The sequence below is a fragment of the Sebastes umbrosus genome, chromosome 1 (genome assembly GCF_015220745.1).
Source record: "Sebastes umbrosus isolate fSebUmb1 chromosome 1, fSebUmb1.pri, whole genome shotgun sequence".
Classification (NCBI taxonomy): Eukaryota; Metazoa; Chordata; class Actinopteri; order Perciformes; family Sebastidae; genus Sebastes; species Sebastes umbrosus.
In genome coordinates this window covers 17,065,412-17,088,181 of record NC_051269.1, presented here as the reverse complement: position 1 = coordinate 17,088,181, position 22,770 = coordinate 17,065,412, and the positions used below count along the sequence as shown (strand labels likewise).

The 22,770-nt window shown below is 40.4% G+C and overlaps 1 protein-coding gene across 1 annotated transcript in view; it reads right to left on the bottom strand.

Annotated features, from left to right (window-relative positions):
- si:dkey-238f9.1 (chemokine-like protein TAFA-2) overlaps window positions 1-22,770 on the bottom strand; it is a 115,815-nt gene that overhangs the window by 3,779 nt on the left and 89,266 nt on the right. Inside the window, exons 3-4 of the mRNA XM_037785463.1 lie at window positions 9,750-9,899; window positions 8,788-8,912 (exon numbers count right to left, since the gene is read on the bottom strand). Of these exons, the coding sequence (XP_037641391.1) occupies window positions 8,788-8,912; window positions 9,750-9,899 (275 nt within the window). The remainder of the gene's footprint in view (window positions 1-8,787; window positions 8,913-9,749; window positions 9,900-22,770) is intronic.

Sequence of the window (22,770 nt, the reverse complement as noted above, 5' to 3'; positions counted from 1 at the left end):
CAGCCTCCTTCATGAAAAGCTAGTTGGTACCAATGATTCCTTAGGTTTTCTAGTTCAAGTTAGTTAGTTTCAGTTCAAACTGAGCACACTACAACCTCTGAAAGATTGCATTAATTGTGTTAAAAGAAAGTAGTGGCGTTAAAATGAATTTGCGTTGACATGTTATTGCGTTAACTTTGACAGCCCTAGTTCTGAGCTCTTTGTCATTATGAAAGAAAAATGAAAACAGTATGATATATAAATATGAACACTATTTGAATTGCAGGAGCAGCACTAAAAGGGAATTTCACCTCATAAGGGAGAAGTGGAAGGGATACAAGAGTTTAGACACAGAGGTAAAACAAAGCAATGTATATGGCAGCGGGAACAAAAGTGTGAAGCCTTATCAAAGCAATTAGCATGCTGTGGTGTTGTGGTTTGTCACTGCGAGGGCCATCGGTGAGTAAAAACACAAAGAGGGATAATCAGGAGAACAGAAGGCAGGTCCTCAGGGTTTGATGCTTAAAGCTGCTTCAGGATGAAAGACCACACTTGACTGATCAGCTGTAAGTTCAAAGTCCCATTGACAAACACACAAAGGCCCTACCTTTGATTGAGAGCTACTGAAGCACACGTGTGTTCAGGTGTACATGTGTGTCCCACACGCATTATCATCTAGATAGAATTATAAAAAAAAGAATACATTTTCTCAGTTTTGAATGCAATCGTTTTGTTTAATTCTTTTGGACTTTTATTCAATTGTTTCCGGTTTCGATGTTGCTCTAAATTTACAGATTGCATGTCAGGTCGGCTTCCAGCAATGTCTCAATGGACTATAAAAAACGAATCAATCGTCAATAGAATGAAAAGAGGAGCCTCTTTTCAGGCTATCCATCGACTAAACGTCTCACGCTGTCTTTCTGACACAGCATGGCTCAACCTCAGTGACATTAGCTTGTTTTTAGTGAAAAAAAACGAGACAAATTTTGAAGCAGAGTGAAACCACAAGCACGAACTTGTTTAAAACAACTGCACAACTTAATGCAATCAAGTACCTCGAGAGGTATACATTAATTAGTTGATGGTTGGTTTGAAGAGTAGGCTGGGAGTACAGCTTCTGAAGGATCTGAAAATAAACTCTCTCATACAGGTGAATTTTGCTAACTTCTTTTGCAGTCATTTTAAACAACAGCAGAGCCAGTCATGTGCTGCGTTCAATGATGTTGTATTAGTCCATCAAACCGTATGGTAGAAGGCTCTTTGGTGGCAGAGCAGTAAAACACTCGCCCACAAGAACAGAGTTCAATCATGGCGGCAGCGCCCCCACATTAGTTACCAACAAACGCAGCTGGCAGTGTTTGTGGATGGGAAGCCAGTGAGGGATCACACTGTTGTCACTGCACCATAGTCTTGCATAGTCAGACCTATTTTCACAGTGCTGAGTCAGTGCTAAAGAAAGGTCTGGCTCCACACAAAGTCATCCTGCTACAGGGGAAGAAACGCTCTGCCTTGTTTGTATTTCTTTAAACCAATCACAATCGTCTTTGGCGACGCAAGGCCCAGGAAAATAACTTTATTATAAACATTATTTAATAATGATATGTTAAAATAGCATACAATCATTAAAGTAGGCCCCTCAGGCTTGAGAAGTGGCTGTGCACTGCTCTTTTAAGAAATTTAAAATAAGGTATTTGCTAATTATTATCTATTTATCAGCAGACATGGAAATAAAGTATATCAATTAACTTTGTATTCTTTTCCTGGAAATGTATTAAATAAAGTACAAGCTATTGGGAAATAGTGGAATATAATTACTAAATAATGTTTATAATAAAGTCATTTTTGATAGATTTTGAGGTAAATATTGGGGTAATTTGGCAGTTATTCCAAAGAAATTTCAAATAGGTTACTTGCTAATTATCACCTAATTACCATGACATTTGCAGACCTGTAAAATTAAGTGTTACCAAAAAGTGACATGGACTCCATAGAAATTAGCCCAAAAGGAAGAAACAAAATCACACAATGGTACAATTCAATTACTATATTTTAGGCTGCAAGTCATTATACAGTGTATTAAGGCTAATAGTATCATTTACACGATTCTGGGTCAGTAAATTTAAGGCTTATTTCCAATGTGTCATGAAACGAAATCCACCTCAGACAGCTATCCATCACCAACCCTCAACACATTGTGAACAGGCGCATCGTAGCACCTGTCAAGTGGAAAGGCTCTGTGGTTCTTCTGATCTCTGATTGATAGGAAGTGAAAAGCAAGAGCTGCCAGGGTTATAATTCCTGACATTACCAGCAGGACTATAAAACTAGCCGCTCCCGGACATGCAGAGAAAGAGCGAACAACCAGAGTTGTCCGAGACGGGGCCTGCAGAGTGTTACGATGCCTGATTTATTGATGTGACTTCATCAAGAGGTGAAACGACACCATCATTTTTCATCAACAATGCCACCGCTGGACATCCAAGAATCATTTATAGCAGTCTATGAGGCATGTACTGCAACTGAGGAGTTCATTTACACACATTTACTTTATGTATCCACTTTGAGAAAAACATGAACTAAAAGATATTTAAAATCTTAAGTGAGCAGAAAAGGTTGCCAGACCTTAAACAACTCTTTTTTTGAGCCAAGCTTTAGCTTTGAGGCATGCTGTCTCCAATAAGTCCAAAAAAATCTGTTCTTTTTCAGCTGCTAAATGCTCCACTGTGTTCGGCAGCTAGCGGTAACTTTGTCCGTGTACTGTTTAGTGGTTGGCAGTTAGAGAACGGTGGGTTTTTCAAGCTTCCTCACTAAAAAAACAGCTGCCTGCTGCTCCTGGAAACGACTTGATGAGAGCTGAGAGACTGAAACAGATCATTTAAGTTGAAGGCCAAAAAAACAGATGAGCTTAAAGACACTAAAATGCATCGTAGAGTCTTGTGATATATTTCTATACCATTTCACATACATGTAATAATTTGATCCATTTTTCTTATGATACTTGAATTAACGCCTCGCGGTTGTATGCCTCCGCCAACCAGTCAAGTTGCTGTTTACATCCACGTCTGTCCAAAATGTCATCACTTCATCATTTTATCCTGTTAGACATTTGTGTGAAATTAGCATAATTAGCATATGAATTCTTAAGTTTTGGTTTTGTGGGGTACAGTGAGCTTGTAACCTGACCCACCAGAGGGTTTGTTCCAATGAACCATGAGAAGCCGTCATTGGAAACTGTTTGGAATTGATTCGATGAGTACCAGCGTGTCACACTGCTGCTGTCAAGTATTATATGTAATCGAAATGCTGCAGCTAATAACTTGGAGTTACTGTATAAACTTCTTACAGACTTTTTCAAATCACAGTTGAGTTATTCACATATTCTGATATGTTAATAACTGAACACTGCTGATTCATTGGTTGGTGCAATTTGCCATTTGTTGTAAGTCTGTGTATTGTGACTTTTATGTGAAATTCCTTATGTTGCTTTTAACTATTAACTGTTTTGTTTTTAAGTCTGATATTTGTGCTTTTATGTGTGAAACTTTAATGATGATTTTATGCTCCCATTGAGATTTTAAATCTCAATGAGACAATCCTGGAAAAATAAAGGTTAAATAAAACAAAATAAAATAAAAACTGTATTTTTTATTTTGGGGTGTAATACTTTAATTATGAAACAATGTTAAGATATGACAAATCTAAATGTTAAATATTATAAAACTAAATACTGACAGAAAAATATGTAATTTTAAATGTGTAGGCAACTAAAAACACTGACACAGTTGAAGCACAACATTAAAAAGTGGAAAGTTAAGGCACACACACATCTGACAACCTGCATTCAGTTCCAAACCATTGAAAACATCTGCATCAGGTAGGGTTTTTAAAACCTGACCCGCCAGATGGTTTCTTACACAGAAGCATCTGAGGAGCCGTCATTGGAAACTGTTTGGAAAAGGCACAGGCACTTTCAAAGAATACTTGGCAGGTGATCCATCTGTCAATCAAACTCTTGCCAAAGCCAGTCGGGAGAAGAACAAAAACATCTTTTCCATCAAGAAAAAATCAGTGCCGTTCTTCTTCTCCTGCTCTTCATTCAACAGAGAAATACTCTCCAGCTCTGATATAACTGATGCTATCGCAGCATCTACGCTAACCTCTTCATGAGGCGCCAGACTCTCCGTGTCGCCTCTCACACACCACAGCTACCAGTAGCTCCTCACTGGACGCTGATTGGTCCGTAATCTGGTTTGCCGGTCACAAACGCATTACTTGAAGCCAGACAAGATTGATTTTTTGGTGATACTGTATGTGAGCCCGAGATTCTTGCATGATCTCATGCCATCACGAGAATCCATCTGCCATGCAAGGTGAGTGACCTTGATCTTTGGTCAACAAATTCGAGTTGCTCATACTTGAGTCCAGGATGAGCAACACATTTGCTAAATTTGAAGACATTTTCTACAAGCGTTCCTGAGATATCGCGTTCACGAGAATGGGACGGACGTCAGGTCACAGTGACCTTGACCTTTGACCACCAAAATCAGTTCATCCTTGAGTCCAACTGGAAGTGGAGGCATACAAATGATTAGTGCAGCTTTAAGTCACAAAAATGAGGACTTGAGACTTGACTTGGACCTGACTGCTGCAGACTAAACCTACTTAAGACTTTAAACCATAAACCTTTAGATCTTGAGTCTTCAACAGGCTACGGGCAGGCTTTGAGTAGCCACACACTTTGAATGGTAGTATTTAGGCCTATGTGGTGAAAGGTCTTGGTCTCAGTTATGTAAAATATTCAGATGTCAGATAATTTATATAGACAACATTCACAGACCTAAAGGCCCTGACACACCAAGCCGATGATCAGCCATTGGATAGTTTGGGGCCGTCGGTGAGCGTCCGTCGGCCTAGTTTTTTCGGTGTCCCGCACCGTCGGCTCTAGTCTGCCCGTGTTGGAGTTTGCCCGGCTTTCGAGAAACAGGTGTGAGGAAAGCAAGCCAACGAATAAAGTCAAGAGGACATACATTCTTCTCATTTTTCATCTTCATCTCATCTGATCACTCCAATACATGGATATTTTCACAACAACATCTGGAATGAAGCTAAGTGGTGAGTGAGAGTGGTGTGAAAATGGTCGGCAGATGCAGCTTTATAAGTATCATAACAACAGCTTGTATATCCACAGTCCTCGGTCTTCCGGTTTTCCTTTTTGAATGATGAATACAGACTACCGCAACCTGCTGGTGTTGACAGTTATTTCATCTCACGGAGGCGCAGAACATACGTGGTAGTCTGCCGTCGGCTGTAGTCTTTGGAGTGTGTTCGAGTGCACGTGAGCACGTGAGTTGACAACGGTCAGCCTTCGGCGCCGCTACTTCTTTGATGTCGTCTCGGTGTGTTTGATGGCCTTAAAAGGCTTGTAACTGACTTGCAATTTGCTTCACTTGGACTTCACCTTGAGACTTGCTTTGACAATTTGTGATTTGACTGTACTCTGGCATATTATATTAAAAAAAGGTCAAACATTTCTTTTATCAACCAAAGTTTTACTTTATCTATTATTCCAACCTGGATACTTTGCAGAATAAGTTTGAATCTTCAAGTAATTTTGAAAGAATCAATATCACTTTTCTCAAAAGAAGAAAGCTGGATCTTCAGCAGAGTCCTCCGTTTGTTCCTCACAATGATGTTAACCATCCAGGAAGCTCAGGTACAGAGGCCCTCTGGCATACACAGGCCGTCCCTCGCTGGCTCTCTGTGGGAGGCAGCAGGGCCACGAGCAGGGAGTGACCCCCGCTGACTCCCAAATCAAAAAAAGACTGGAGGTTCTGACGGGTTCTACTAGCCACCTGGACCCCTGCTTGTCTGTGCCTCTGTTTCTGCTTTCCTGTGGCTGTGTGAGAGGGCATGAATTATTAACCCGGCTAAAATAAAAAGCTCTGCTTCGTCCTGGCCTCCTGTAGCCATGAATAATGTAAGAGGCAGCTCAACTACAGGCGTTTGGTGAGTCAAACACTGGGCTGTGATGGATGGCTAAGGGCCCACGGTGTCCCCCCCCCCTCCTCACCTACCATCCACTTCAGGTCTACCACACCCTGAAACCCAAAACACGCGTCCAGATAACCTCGATTAATCTCTGGAAGTGCAACAGCTTGAGCCCTCCTGCCCTGCCTCAGCACATCCCACTCGACGATTTGGCTTCCTGGAGGGATTTTTGTTTGTTGTTTGTTTGTCTCTCTCCTGCCTTTGCGTGCCTTTGTTTTGCTTCTTGCTGGCACTTTTGAAGTGATATGCAAGCCTGCGCTGACTTTTCAAAGGCGAGATCCGACTCAGGCCCGCTCTCTCTTCTCACCCTTAATGCTGAAACCATGAGGACGAGAGCTCTGCTCAGTTCCCCAGAGGGCTGCAGCGGTTTCCAATTTGTACCAATGAACCCACCTGTGTACAATCACACTGTTTATTACAGAGGTGATAATTGATTTTCCATTCGCTAAGTTGTCGTGTGCTCCTATGTGAGTCTCATGATGATATTTGTGTGATAATAAATGATAGTTGTTCCTATATTTATTTAGTAGATATTATTCTGTTATCAACTGAATGTTAATTTCTGATCTTATTAATAATATTATTATCATTATATTATTATTATTATTATTCAAGCGCATCAATTTTTCAACCCTGTAATTCAGATTTTTGTGAAATTATACAGTAGGTCCATGCAGAAACAAGACAACATGTCCTATCGCATATATTAAAGTGACACATCATGCATATTCATGAACCATTTTGACACTAAATATTCTGTTTTGTAGTTCAGGTCTGTGTTAATACAAGCACAGATCTTAGCTTGTGATGAAATCACTGAAAAAAAAAATATATATATACACAGTATATAATGTAATAATGATTATTCATCAGAGTACGGGTGTCATAGAGTAGGCATCAATATTGTATATTTTTGAGTGCTGAATCAAATATGTGAAATTACAGTTTAATAGCCCTAGAAATTACACGGTTTGTCAGTCTAAAATTACAAGAGTGACAAAACAATCTTCAGAAATGCCAGAAAAGGAAAATATTTATAAGAACTTTTAGTTCTTAACACATTACTTTAGATGACACTACATTGGTCTCAGGTCGTAGACATCTTGTACGTACTCAACATTCATGGTGTACGGAGGAGTTTTGTACTGTTGAAGGAACTTTCCTGATTGAAGATCTATCCCATCATTAAATATCTAATCTCTATTAAATGACATCTGCATTCACTCTCTAGGGAAGCAATAACAAACAATATTTAGTCATCAACAGCATGCTGGTTTCTGGATTTGGCCAAGATGTCTATTGAATCTCAGGGGCACTTGCCGTGTCTTTTGCGCACTTAAAATCGGGGGGAGGACATCGTCGCGGCCTGAAAAATAGACGCTTGGCCGCGACGAGGCTGCCCTCTGGGATAAAATAGTTCAACTTTCGAACGCTGCAGCGCTCACTGCATGTCATGTGACGGGGAACAACCAATCATAGCCGGCAGATATATTTTTTTTCTTTCGTAAATATCAGTCTACATATACAGTATGGAGGAAAAGTGCAGGGCTACCCAGAGCTTTACCATCTGTCCTACAGACTACTTTACTTGCTTCACCCTTTCCGTCCGAGGACGTCACAACATCTTGCTACATTACCGCAACTTCATCATAATCGTCATCGCAGCACGCAGGTTTTGGTTGCCTAGTAACGGCAGGTGCGACAGGACTGCAACCTCCCAAGCACATTGGAAAGGGAAAAAAAACGGCACAGCTGGCGTTTTCCACGCCTTTTTAGACACGGCATGTGAACAGCCCCTAAGGCATACATTTTGGGCTTTTAGTTCTGGTCCATTTTGGCTTTTTATAAATGAACCATGAGCTGTAACTGACTGTAACTCAATGATTGGACAGTTTTGGCGACTGTCATTCAGCATCATCAGCGCTACATGGTCCCTTGCGGGGAATTAAAATCTGGAGACTGGCAGCAAGCAATGCATCATATTGTGACGATATAAATTATGTGATATTAGGGATAGTCACTGTGTAATGGCTGCGTTTCAGCCGTTCCACTCACTGTTCACTGAAGAACTGCTAAAATAGCAGCAGATGAGCTTGACACACCTGACGTGATGACGCACATATATGAGATTTCTTTTTAAACAGCACATTATCAGCAGTTTAGCTTTTGAAGTCATGCTAAAATCATATCTACTATCACTAAATCTCATGTGTTTGCTTTCACACAACTGCAACCTAAAAAAACTAAAAAATATACTGATGCTCCAGTATTGTGAGAAGAATTCGTTGGCATCCTGCTCTATCCCCCTGTGTTTCCCGATTGCTGAATAGCTGATCTACTTTGCCAAATTAGCAACTTAAGCAAAAATACAATAAACTGTGTGTACTTAGACTTCCACAACAAATTGCAAGATGTAGCTGAATAGATATCTGAACTTAACTCACCCCTTTCTACTGTTTTAAGCCGATTGCTTCAAGAAACACTTCACTGACTCTCCCCTGTGAGTCACATCTTCCTCTCCTGCTGCCTCCTACTCTGCCTGCTCTGCTACGCTCTCATCTGAAGTTGATAAAAAAAAATTTCCCCCGGTGCTCTCTTGTTTCTTTCTTTTCCAAACACTTATCTACAGCCATCCTCCATTATTCCAGGGTCACATTTTGTTACTGCTATTATTATCCGAGGCAATGGCTAGACTTTTATGCATCATAATTTAAGAATATCTACCATCTGCTTTCAGATATTTTTGTGAATTAAACCCACCTTGGTTGTCTTCACTTTGTTTCCTGTACTGCAGCTCCATCCTTTGAGATCTGGCAGCACTTTACACTCTTCCCCATCCATGCAAGGATGCATCTGGCACCACCACTTCTGTGCAACTATGGATGCTGTGAGGAAAATAAAAGATAGAAAAAAAGCAAAAACAAAAATGAAGGTACTGGAGGCAATTAACGACATGCTGTCTGAAAGTGTAGCAAGGTTCAACCCTGGCTGAAGCAACAATAAGTGCCTTTGGTCTCCATATACAATCGCAGTGATTGAAGAGAGCGTCTTCTGATCTGTGCCCGACAGAGGAGACCCGTCAGTCATGCCGCGGTGTGTTTTCAGGTCTGAACTACAGGGCGTGGGTCAATGTCAAGCCGGTGAGTGTTGTGAGCAGGAGCGTGCGGTGTGAAGAGGGTGAATGTTAGTATGTATGAGGGGTAACAAAGCGTGCAGCAGAGGTTTGCGCGTCAAGGTCTTAAGTTGCTCCGAGGAGGCCTTCGGGGGAGAAACATCTTCCCCTGACATTTCTAAAGTGAAAAGAGAACTGTCAAAATCGAGGAATTCCCTGTCGGAGCCATTACAGTGAAAAGAGGAGATAGGGATCGATTCACCTGTAACTGAGGCCACTTTCGACATGATATTAAATGACCTGGCCTTCTGTCTACTCCGCCGAACACAAGGTCTGATATGAAAACAGACAAAAGGGGTGAATGAGTGAACTGATTGATTTTGAGGATTATAAAGCCTTCGAGACACAGCAGCAGGATCATGAAAATCTCAACAGCTGTATTTTTTTCTTCTTTCATACAATAAACCTCTCATACCCCAAATAATGAGTGAAATAAGCACCAGAGGCGCAGTGACAGGTGTGACAGTTTTTTGCACCGTGCCGCATTTCTACCCTAATCAGAAGTCAGTCTCAAATCATTACCAAAACTATAATGAGAAGCCTGGCATACCGTCTACACAAGATGGAGCCGCTCTTGTTGTTCCCGCCACCTGTCCAGGGAAGCAGGAGCACTTGACAGTCTGGGATCTCTCTTCGATCTTGTTCTTGTTGCAGCATCGGTGTGCAGCAATTACCTCACAGGTTCCCGCTTTCACATGAACTGGAAGCACAAACATACACAGCGGTTAGAGAGCATGTGACGCCCATCTGCAACAGTGATCACAACTTGTCACCAAAGCATTAGAGCAACAAATGATAGAACTCTTAAAAATATGCTAGTAAATATTGTTTGTGTCTTTTTTAATATATATTAACAGACGTTAAAGCTGCAGTGGGTAGAATTGGAGCAAATATAATTCGAAAAAGTTATTTTCATAAAACGGTCACTATATCCTGACAGTAGTGCATGAGACAGGTAATCTGAAAAATATCATGTGTCGCTGAGTCCTCCGGTGCTCCTAATGGCATCTGCAAGATTTCACAGACCGGAAGAAAACAACCAATCAGAGCTGAGCTGGAGCCTGCCGTCTCTGAGCAGCTGTCAATCACTCACAAGCTCCGATCAAACGGTCAAACTACGCAGCGCTGATCAAATATGAATCACTATTCTGTCACTGTAAGGCCTATTTCTCTCCTCAAATGTTTTCAGAAACATCTGGTAGTGTATTGTTTAGCTGTAAAATGAGAAAGTTTGTGACCTGGCAGCCATGTTGAGATCAGTTGAGGAAATACCAAGCACCGCCCACCAGCTAAACAGTACACTACAAGATCAGCGCTACTTAGTTTGAAATGACCTGTGATTGGCCAAAGTCTCCCGTCACAGGCTGGATTTTTTAAAGCCTGAAAACAGAGCCATGAGGAGGAGCAGAAGTCTACACTTGAATTACAATATGCTGAAAGGTTATTATGGAATTTTTGACCAATGATGCCAAAAATATTCTGCCTACTGAAGATTTTAAATGTTTTGTTTTATTTGATAAGGCTTGAAAAGACCAACAGCATTAGCATTAGCCGGTGCTCTTTCTGCAAGCCTATGTGTTTCTACCAAAGGCATACATCATTTAAAAAAGGGTCACAAATATATGACTTAATTTTTTTAAATAAAAGTAGTACCATTGTAAAACAGCTGGGCACTGTACTTTTTAGCAACATCATCTCAAACAGGAGCAAAAAAGTTAATTTGTTGAGAACTATTTTCATCTGCAAATTAATACACATTATGGGATATTTACAGCACCGACATGGTGTATATGGAGCTGTTTCAAAATACATACAGTACCAATGTTCATCATACTGAAGGGACATGTCACCCAGTGTAATAGTGTGGCTCATTGATGTGTTTTCAATAGGTCTGTGTGGCACCGTGGAATAAAATATAAGATATATAAGATGTATTTGTTGACATCACACTGTAGTACTTGATACAAACTTCATACATAAATCTTGAGCAAAATATTTAGTATGAAATCGTGACCTTAAAGGGACTGTTTGTAACTTCTTACACTTACACTCTTATAAATCATTGCGGGTCGGTGTTTCCTATGCGTGCTCGCGTGTGGCTACGCTGTTCCAACACAAACTACACAGAAGCACCAAAACCGCAAAGTTATATCTAGAGAAGTCTTGCAAACAGTGTCAACTAATCCTTCTCCAGCCCCCCAACCACTGCCAGAAGACACAGGGGAGACCGTAACCCTGGTCTCCAGTGCCAGAGTCGACGCTGCCCTCTGCTCATCCGCCTGCCTGCACTCACACACCGCGCTCGTTCTCACTCGCTCCACCTCTCACGTGCATGCGCGCACACTACACACTGCAGAAGAGTTACGTCATCGTCTCCGACCAAAACTCCAGTGTCTCCCCTGTTCCTTCTGAACACGGCCGGGAGGCTGAAGTAGGAAACTCAGTATCAGCAGTGATTCATGGAGAGACCTCCGTCTGGTCAGCTAACATTACTGCCAAGCAGGTGAAATATAGAGTGATATTATGGTTTTAGCTGACGTGTGTCGGCTCACTGTGTTGAGCGATGCTCGTTCATGTCTATTTAGAGCGAGCAAAAGCGCGAGCAACAGGACGTTAATTTTTGTTGACTTAACGGCCACGTGTCTCTGTTAACAAGCAATATCTGATTCTTACATAGAGTCCCTTTAAAGGAAGAGTTTAACATTTTGGGAAACAAGCTTATTCACTTTCTTGCCGAGAGTTAGATGAGAAGATCGATAAAGCTACCGCCAGAAGCCTGTTACCTTAGCTTAGCAGAAAGACTGGACACAGGGGGAAACATCTGGACTGGCTGAGGGTATTTGAGCAGTTTCTCAGCACAGTCGTGTTTTAAACATCCAACCACAATGGCTCCTTGAAATCCAGGTCATCCCCCAGGTGGAGGAGCCCAACTTTGAACCCCAGTACAGCCCCACCTGTCCACGTATCCTTGAACATCATACTTAATCCACTGACCCTGCAGCCCGACCAGAGGATTTCTCCATTGGGATAAGACTAATGTAGTTCCATAACATCAAAAACGCACCTACTTCTAGAAAATGACTTGATTAACATCACTAAACTGCTTATTTACGTGAAAGAACATTACAATATCAATTACAAGGACACTGTTTTCACTTCCATTACGTTGGATCAAACATCAATACTGCTCTCTATTTTATATTCATTACTTTTCTGCATAGACTCATCGCCATTCTGGGCATGTTTGTGTATTTACACGTAACAATCAGGATTGGATGGGTGAAAAAAAATAAATAAAAAAGCATTTGAAAAGTTTTGACATTCCTTTCAGATAAGCCTTAATTACGCCTGTAAAGATTTTCAATTTGGAACTTGACTTGAAAATAGATTGCAGAGAGCTCCCATCTTCCCATTAGCTAGCAATCCTGAAATCTCATCTACAACATTAAAAACATTTTGCTTCCAATCAATAAGGTGCTATTCACATTCCCACAAAAGGCAAGACAACAATTGCCGATTGAGTGCTTTTCACCGAGCAGAAACTTACTGATGCAAAAACAGGTCAGGCTCCGTGCCCTTGATGTGATTATCTTTAAGCCACCAGCACGCCCCCCGATCAAAGTTAATTTCAAAAGTTGGGATAGCGGGCGTAGAATATTCAAACTTTGTTTAAGAGATAGATACGCGTGGACAATAGGCAATCACATGAGGTGACCTGATTATACGGTAAAACAAATAATGTGTCTAGAAAGGGATCGCTAATTTTAACTGGCCAGCATTAAAAATCACAAATCAAGACTGCATTACAATAAGATAATATTTCTGTAATACTCCTGCAATGTAATTGAATTAGCTGTCAAGTGTCAAGGGACAGATGTCACTATAAAATGTTCTCTACCCTGTCTGCTAGTCTCACACAATGATGTGCTTCGCTGGATATAGTTTTGCTGTACGTACGCCCAATCTGCTGTGATGTGAAAAGGAGGAGAGTAAGCTACAGAGCGAGCGAGCTGCGGCTCGGTCTGGCCTGGGACTCTCGACTCATTAAGGTGCAGGAAGCGGCTGGTCGGGGCTGCCCGTGTGGAGAGAGCTGCTGATTAAAACTGGAGCTGCTGGCGAAGGTCGCTGACTCTGAGGCTGGACCCAATACCGCCATGCAGCGTGGACAGGATGGGAGGTCAGAGAGCAGGGCGCGGCGGTCAGACAAAGTTGGTAACGATCCATATGAGAAGAAACAATGCATGAACTGTCTGACTACTGTTGTTACGATATACTGAGTACGGTGTCTGTGAAACAACGGAGCGGAGAAAGTGTAATGAAAAACTGGAGAAAGAACTCAACTAAACTGACCTAATAAAGAAAAGAAATAAGATTAAAAAAAAAACACAACCTCGACTTCATAAGGTGGAAAAATACAAATGGAGAGATTAACTCATAAAATTGTAAACATTAAAGGACTGGTTTGACATTTTGGGAAATACAAAACACATTAGCTTTTTATGCTATGCTATTAGTGTTAGATGAGAAGATTGATACCACTCTATTAAAGCTACAGCCAGGAGATGGTTAGCTTAATTTAGTTTAATATAATCCACTGTAAAACCATTTTGTACAAATTAAACAAAAGATAAATTGTATTATATGTATATATGTGAGCTTTAGAGGTTGGTAGGTGTTTGTTTTTTTAACCTTTGGACAGAGCCAGGCTAGTTTCTCAGTAAGTGTGTTTCCCAAAATGGCAAACTACTATAGGGTGATGTAAAATTAGGTTATTGATTTGATTTAATGGCACATAAAAATAATATTTAACAAAACAATATAAATAATAGTATTAAGTCAGTATCCTATATATATATATATATATATATAATAAAGAATATGATACATTTCAAAAAAGTCACACAGATAAGAAAAGTAATATGAAACTAAATAATCGGAGCAGAAAATAAACAACCAAATAAATAATAAGACTAAACCTTAACGTATCAGCATACTGATTTCTTCCCTCTTTTTAAAATGTAAGATGAATTCTCATCTTACTGTATTTGATTTGTTTTTCATTCTATTTTGTATTTTATCATATAGTTAATATAGTTTTCTTTTATTATTATTATTATTATTATTATTATTATTATTATTATTATGCATTTATGTTGAACTTGTTTGTTATAAGCTAATGACTATGTCTACTAAAGGGTTCTGGATGGCCCTTTGTTTGGGGAAAAAAAAGGAAAATTAAAAAGGCATAAAAAATATTTAAAAAGGAGACACATTTTAGTGGCAAGAACATTTTTTTTATGAATAATTAAACATTCATTTATTATTTAGAAAAACCCTTTGGGCATAATTCACACAGCCAGAGGTGTGTATATTACTGCTATTTTTTTTCTCACGTCCTTTCAGTCAAACGTACATGATGGAGGCATGCAGCTGCGGCTTTGGGCTGTTAAGAGGACAATGTTTTGCTCAAGGACACTTTGACAATGGTTGGAGGACCCATGACCCTCTGATACTCTGGTTATAAAATGGTCTGTCCGACCACCAGGGTCACCCTGTCACCCGTTTCACAGTACAAAACAGGCTCTTTATACTGTATGGCATCAATGGGAGCGACTGGGTGTGAGAGTCGTAAAGTGTGACATACATGTGCTGTAGGAGAGAGGCTGCCTCTCCATGTGGTCTCTGTGTGTATGTGTATGGCGTGTGTGTGTGTGTGTGTGTGTGTGTGTGTGTGTAAATGGCTCACAACACCTGTGATCAATACGTTTCTATTAAAGCACTTAGGACTGTCATCAGTTAGAATCACCAGGCTCCGGCATCAGCAAGAGAGGAGAGATGAGAGACAAAGAAAGGTGAAAGGACAGAGACCACTAATGAGAACTGGCGGAAAGCCCAACCCTTCAGCCAATCAATACCACTCTGAAGCAGAGCACTCTGCACTACAATCATAATCATCGATCCCTGATTGATAAATGCCAATATGCAACCAGAACCTGCACAGAGCTGGAAAAAAAGGATGAAACTCACCTTGTTCTACGCTTCTCTTAAAACTGTATGTAAATGATTGGGACTACGACTGTGCGATAAAACATTAAACCTGTATCTATGTTTCGTCACATTTAGGTTGATTATAGTTAATATAATTATAATAATTATATAATTAATTAATAAAGACTTTATCACTTGTTTATTTGTTTTATTTGGTGCACAAATATTGCATTCTCTTGTTGTGTTAGCTTCAGCTGTATTATATTTGCTATGTGGACACCAGGTAGCATGGACCTCATGCATTCCTCACACGTTTTATGACAAATATACACCAATTCTGGTAAAGTAGCGCCTTTTGGGAGTAAAATGTCCTCATCCTGTCGAGCCATCACAGCTACAAAGTTATGTGAAACAAAAAACAAGAGACAAAGACAAGTGGCCAATTGATGGGAATTTGGCTGATAGAAATACCTGGAATAAGTTCATCACAATTCATATTTCAGTATTATGGTAAATTCCCACCTACTCATCCCAGCCCAGAAATGACATTCATATTGAATAATATGCACCGTTGCTCGGCACAAATATTCAATGCCACGTTCATGTCGTATCGTTGTAATTATGAGCAACTGGGTCCTTGTAATTCCAAGTTAGACATATTGGGCATTTCTGAAAGTTAAAATAACTCCCACATGGTGAAAAGAACTACAGACATACTGTAGGCAGTTACATCAAAATTAAATTCAAAATTAACACTAATACAATCAGTTTTGCTAAATGGTTTATTTGTATCTAATTTACTTGTTAAAGCACAGGAAGAGTAGCTAATTCAGGATGTTTAAATGGTGTGACTACCAGGCCAGAATGCAGCATAATGCAATAAGTAACTTTTATGTATAGGGAGACGTGTCAGTGAAGTCATCTGGCTTATATGTGGGAGACCGAACTTAAGGCTGGCCCACACTAAAAGATTTAGAAAATGTGAGAGACCCCACACATAATGACATGTTATATTAAATTTAACATTTTTGTTCCTATAGTGATTTGGCCAAATCAGCACACCACACACTAACACATTCCATTCAAATTCATGAAGGATGGATGGATGAAGTCATAGAGACACGTTAAATAAACAATAGCGTTGTCACAAATCAACAAGTTGGTCTTCCATTTCTGAGGTCCATCTTACTACTATGCTTCAGGTTTTGCATTAGCTCATGCATTAGCCACAGCCGCAATGACAGCAGTGGTTGTCCTTCCATTTCAGTCAATTTGGTTCCCAATTGGCTATCATTCTTTCCCACATGACTGTGTCATCGGCTGTCCTCGGGTTTCCCCCTCACACAACAGGATATCAGGTCGTAAATATCGAACATGTTTAATATATACGGTTTGAGATCGGTGCGGCCGGGATGGACTTCCGAGCCGATCGGGAGATGTAAAAAACACTCTTAACATACCTCACACCACAGGAATATCTGGAAAGATAACCTTAAGAACCATTTAAAAATCTGAGCTTTGCTGACGATTGCCCAGAGGGGAGAATCGGGCCCAAAATCAGCTTGATTCTCGTGTAGTGTGTGCCACGCATTAGCATCTCATACCAAGCCTGAAATTATGTTACCAATCCCTAACATTAACCAATGTTTTAGTTGCCCAATCTTAAACATACCTAAACCATAGTTAATTTGCCGTAATCACAATCTTTACCCAACCATAACCCTACCGTAGTGGTCATGTAGAAAGAAAGAGTTTTTAAAACTTTGGTATACCAAAGTTTAAAAAAATCCAAAAGGATATTAAAGACAATACCCATCCCAGTCCCAGCTTGTTCACCCTGCTGCCGTCACACAAGAGATAGACAAGTATCCGCTGCCCTACTACCAGACAACAGAGCAGCTTCTTTCCTCATGCTGTGAGACTCCTCAACTTATTCTACGTACTTCACCAAAGTTTTCTTCTTGTGTTGCAAAAAGGGTCTAACTTGCATTTCGTTGTGCAACCTGTTGAATGACTATAAACGAACCTTGTAACCTTGCATAATGTAGGTTTTGCAACGTCCTTCTCTTCTCTTCTAAGGGCTGATTCATCTACATACATTTTTTTTTGTCTCCGCTCTCTACAGAGGAGTTGAACAAATGACAGGTTTGTCGTGACAGCTGATGTAAAACATGATAAGTGCTTCAAGGCAATGCCAAAGTTACCTTGATAACAAATTATATATTTAGAGCTGTGGTCTCAAACTCAATTTATCTGGGGGCCGCTGGAGGCAGAGTCTGGGTGAGGCTGGGCCGCATCAGGTATTCCACAAAAAAAGCTTTGTTAAAAAAAAAAACAATCTTCTCAAACGTCATTATTAACAGTTCTTTAACTTGAATGGGTTCTTCTGAACATGAACGGTTCTTCTGAACATGGCCTATTGCGTCTCCCACTTTTCCTGAAATTGTCTGTGCTCGTCACCAACCTTTCTCTTCACTGCAGGCTTTGAAAAAGACATGATTGGAGCTGTGTGACAAGATATATATTCATTCCACTTGGTGTCACTCCGCAATAAAGTTGTGCCTGCTGTGTTTGTGTTGCTCTGCAATTACACCACCAAACCGCTAGTTGGCGGCGGCGTCTCTATGAGTTTCCTTCTTCTTCTTGTACTACAAACAGAAACTGAGCGCAGTTGGAGCTAATAACTGTTGAACCACAGAACTTTTACTGACATTACTGCAACGCCGAAAAGAGAAAATATATCTGAGTGGATTTGTGTGAACAAACATTGAAAAGATGGAGGCAGAGAGAAGTTGAACTTTCTGTGGTTGTCCGAGGTCCTGGCCGCTCAGCATCGCTGAGAGACTGGACCAATCACAGCTGTTGCGGTCTGCGTCGCTGCGACGTGAAGTTACATTTCTGGAGAGGTGCACGTCAGGCTACGGCGTCAATTCAACGCAGAAGTATAAATCAAGCTTTAATCAAGCTTATGCGATGTTACACGGGCGCCGCCATAGTTGTTGTGAAATGTTTCTCTGCTTGCATCAAGCCCGGCCGATTGCCCGTCCCCGGGAGCCATATACCCCGCTGTGATTGGTAGGTTCGTTCAGCTCGGGCTCGCGCAACAAAGGGACCTTCAACACACAACGCGGCAAACTGCCATTCACATAAAACTCGCGGGCCGAGGGCGCCTGGTTAGCTCAGTTGGTAGAGCGGGCGCCCATGTAACAAGACTTGGTCCTGACCGCGGCGGCCCGGGTTCGAATCCGGCCTGTGGCCCTTTCCGCATCCACTCTCTCTCTCTCCCCCCTTTCCAAGACTCTATCCACTGTCCTGTCAATAAAAATGAAAAAATGCCCCCAAAAAAAAAAACTTTATAAAAAAAAAAAAAAAACACTCGCGGGCCGCACTAACATTAAACTTTCATATCAAGGTGGGGGCCACAAAATATCGTCTTGCGGGCCGCAATTGGCCCGCGGGCCGCGAGTTTGAGACCCCTGATTTAGAGGTTTCAAAAGGTAACTTTAGTTGTTTTCAACCTGCAGTCACGAAACGAGGTGTGAGGGCAAGTGAGCAGCATCAATGTAATGTTACATTCACTACAAGTACTTGTTTTTACCTCTGATGGGCTCAGATGTCATTAAAAGTGTCTGAACACATTATGGAAAGGACCCTATAGAGAAATACACTTATTTTGACCTTTCACTTCAACTGGTCCAAGTCCCACTCAAGGAGACGTCTCATTGTGTAATCCGAATAACCGTATATCACATTCAAAGACCTTGTCCACATTGTCAAAATCATCAGCTACGCTTTCTGTAGTCCAACACAACAAACCCTGCCCGACTATGGATGTATTCCACTATTCCACTGTTGTCTTCACGAGATTTCAGAACAAGTTTTCTCCTTGAGCGAGACTCTTTCTATAATGTTGTCAGACACTAATGATAACAATCAGAGCCTGTACGGGCAAAAACAAGCACTTGTCAGAAGTTGTTGTCATTATTAGTCACTTAAAGAAAAAAAAGTGTGAAAATATGGTTGAAAAATACATAAAAAAGTTACTCTCTTTAAAAGTGAAACTTGGAGGAATTAATTCACCAAACATGGCAGCGATACAGCACATGAACGCATAAATGTAAGCCAACAAAGGAGACCAATAAGTGGCTGTGTTTAACAATTGTATATGGTCAAAAATATTAAACAGAAAATATAACTATCTTCTTTTCCATGGAAAAGGTAGGATCGGAACTACATGAAATCTGTTTTATCCTGTTAATTGATCCCTGTACCACAACAGTACAACATAAAAACCAAAAGATGAATTCAACCAGTGGTGATTAAATGAAACGGATGATGAAAAATGGAAAAGTGTTTCTGACAAGCCTTCAGTTTTCCAATATATAAAACTACTAAGTGTCAGACACAGTGAACTACACAGTACTGTTCAATAGTTCATGGTGAATATAGTGTGGCACATTTAAAAGTAGAAAATACAAACCTGTCATTACTTTTTGAGGGTGCAGGGCATTTAAAAATAAAGCTTTGCAGAGTGTGAATCCTCTGACACAAAAAAAGAAGAGTTGACGGATGCACTCTCCTTTCAATTCTTTGCTTAATTTAAGTCACATTGCCCCGCTGCACTCTATTTGACTTGGTATCATGTTTTTCATGCAGCAGTTCACTAACGTGACGACAAAAGGCGGACAGAGTAAATGCAAACCATTTTCCTTGGCTTTATGTGTACTTTTTATTTTGTTTTTCACATGGTTTTATGTTCCGAAACTTCTGTGAATTCAACAAGGATGATGAAATTATCCATTTAATTCAAACAGCTGTCAGTGACATTCATCCACAATAAACTAATAGTAAAGAGATTTGATTGGATTACGTTAATAGCACTGATTTTACATGGACGAATTTTGTTAGAAAGTGACATTTTCACAGTTAAAAAAGTATACCACTGGCTATAGATTCAAGGTCAATATGACATTAAATATGTATTTTTAATGTATGGATAGTGTTTTGAAGCTGACCTCTGCAAAGACTCTCTTATATAGGCCACATATACAGTACATTAAAAGTAGGATGTAATTTGTCCTTTAACTCAAAATAAATCTGGTCCCAGCTCAGAAAGCCCTTGAGAAACCCCACTGGAGCCTGAACCTTATGGGGCAGAGCTGTACATTAATTTCTGTACTGCAACGTGTTGCCAGTCACTGGGTAAAGTGATCTTCTGTTGTCCACACCAAAGAACTAATCATGAAGGTTATAACCAAGCCACAGGTTGCTTTCAGCGTCTGCAGCAATCAAACAATTGATCCAGCATGCAGGTAGGGAGGCATCAAGAACAACACACTGCTCCACCTGTCAGCTGCATGTCTGGCCGTATCATCCTCACCTGGCCAGTCAAGCGAGATCCAGTAATAGAGGCACAACGGGGGATACATTAAAAACAGAAGCATGGAGTTGATTTTAATGCTGACAGGAAGACTTCACTGATCGCAACAAGCCAGAATCTGAAATAAGTCATGTGTCAAATAAAATACACAGGATGTTTCATATGTTATTGTGAAACTGAGGAGATTTTCTGTTTAAAGAGTCTGTCATTGGGGTGAAATTATGTATGATTTCCCGGAACAGAGTCATTTTCTTTGTGCACCAACTTTGGTAATCATCATTCCAAAATTGCCAATTTCTTGAAGCTTTCTGAAACAAGATAAAACATACCCGGAGACATATTATCTGCTACCACTGGTAGCTGTGGTACTGTTTTAAAATAATAGGTTTTGAATGCGTAATATTAGACTGAATGTTTGGTAAGACAGATGGTAAAACACAAACTCAAACTGCAGTACTGCAAACTGAAAGCACAAGACAGACCCATCTTAAAAAGGCAACTGCTTAACATCACAAAGCATTCATTAAAGTAGACACATCCATGACTTTAAAACTACATCGGATATGGATGAGTTTTTAGTGTCACTTATGCAAACCTCGCTGTTGCTGGTATGCAGTGTGAACATCCAAAATCAATTATTTACAGAAGTGACAAAGTTACACAGCATCAGTAATTCTTAATTTAACAGGTACAACCTGAGAAACCCAATCAACACTTCTCATAAGCAAAAGTGTGTCTCCAACCACAATAAATGTGCTAATTCACAGATAATATTAGAGCTGGAGCCAAACATTGGCAGGTCCACATTAGACTATCACGGATATATCTCTATCTGAACATGCCGGTCAGAGGGATGTCAAACACAATCAGTAGGCTACTAATCCGTACAAAAAGTGTGAAAACGACAGTTTGTGATTGTGCCTATTTCTTGCCTGGGAGCTGTGACATCACCATGAGGTTGCCAGGCAACCAGCAGAGACTAAAAAAGGATAAATAGTCTTGCACATAACCCCCCGTAAAACTTGTATGTAAACTGTTTGTTGTGCAGATTAAACAAACAAGATATAATGTGTTTTCGATGGAGCCGGGCGTAGGTGTAGCTTCATATTTAACATACAGACATCAGAGAGGTATCAATGTTTGCATTTCCTGTGTGTATCTCTACTGCCACTACCAAATAAAAGCGAAATGCAAATAAATCCATCCATCCATTATCCATAACCGCTGGAGCCGATCCCAGCTGACATTGGGCGAAGACGGAGTACACCCTGGACAGGTCGCCACACTATCACAGGGCTGACACATAGAGACAGACAACCAATCACGCTCACATTCACACCTACGGGCAATTTAGAGTCAACAATTAACCTAACCTGCATGTCTTTGGACTGTGGGAGGAAGCCGGAGAAAACCCACGTTAACACAGGGAGAACATGCAAACTCCACACAGAAGGGCCCAAAGCCGGATTCCAACCTGCGACCTTCTAGCAGCCCTCAAATAAAAAATAAATGAATAGAGCTCAACAGCTCCACAAATTTCCTTCAAAATGTCCTCATTGTTGATATTTTACAACAGTAACAAAATTTCATTTATGACTGACTAATAGTTTTTATTGTGTTGTTATGGTACCAGTCACCATTAATAATCTGAGCTCACTGTAGGGCTAGGCAATATAATGATATTATATCAATATCGTGATATTCTCATTGTGTAAATACTTTGTAAAAGCACCTACATTCAACCCTACAACATCGTCGCAATATCGATATCGAGGTATTTGGTCAAAAATATCGGGATATTCGATTTTCTCCATATCGCCCTGCCCTAGCACACACACCCTAAATATCACAAATAATTACACGTCTGTAACATGATAATTCAGTATCTGTGCCACAAAGTTAGACATAACTTTATCATCTTTAAGGCTTTGGTGCATCATTATATAGCCAGAAGAAAACAGCGAATGTCAACTGTAATGTGTTATAAATAACTGTAAGAGTACAGCGAGTTTTCTCTTGTTTGTCCTCAAGTTGCTCAATGGACATAAATGTTTGAATTCATCAAACCAAATAAGAAAAGACACAAAGTCTTGAATATCAATGACCCGCTACATAACCCCAGACAGGGAAATATTCAGATAAGGTTATTTCATGGTTAGCTTCACCACTTCTGATGCTGATTCACTGACATCAGGGCAACGAA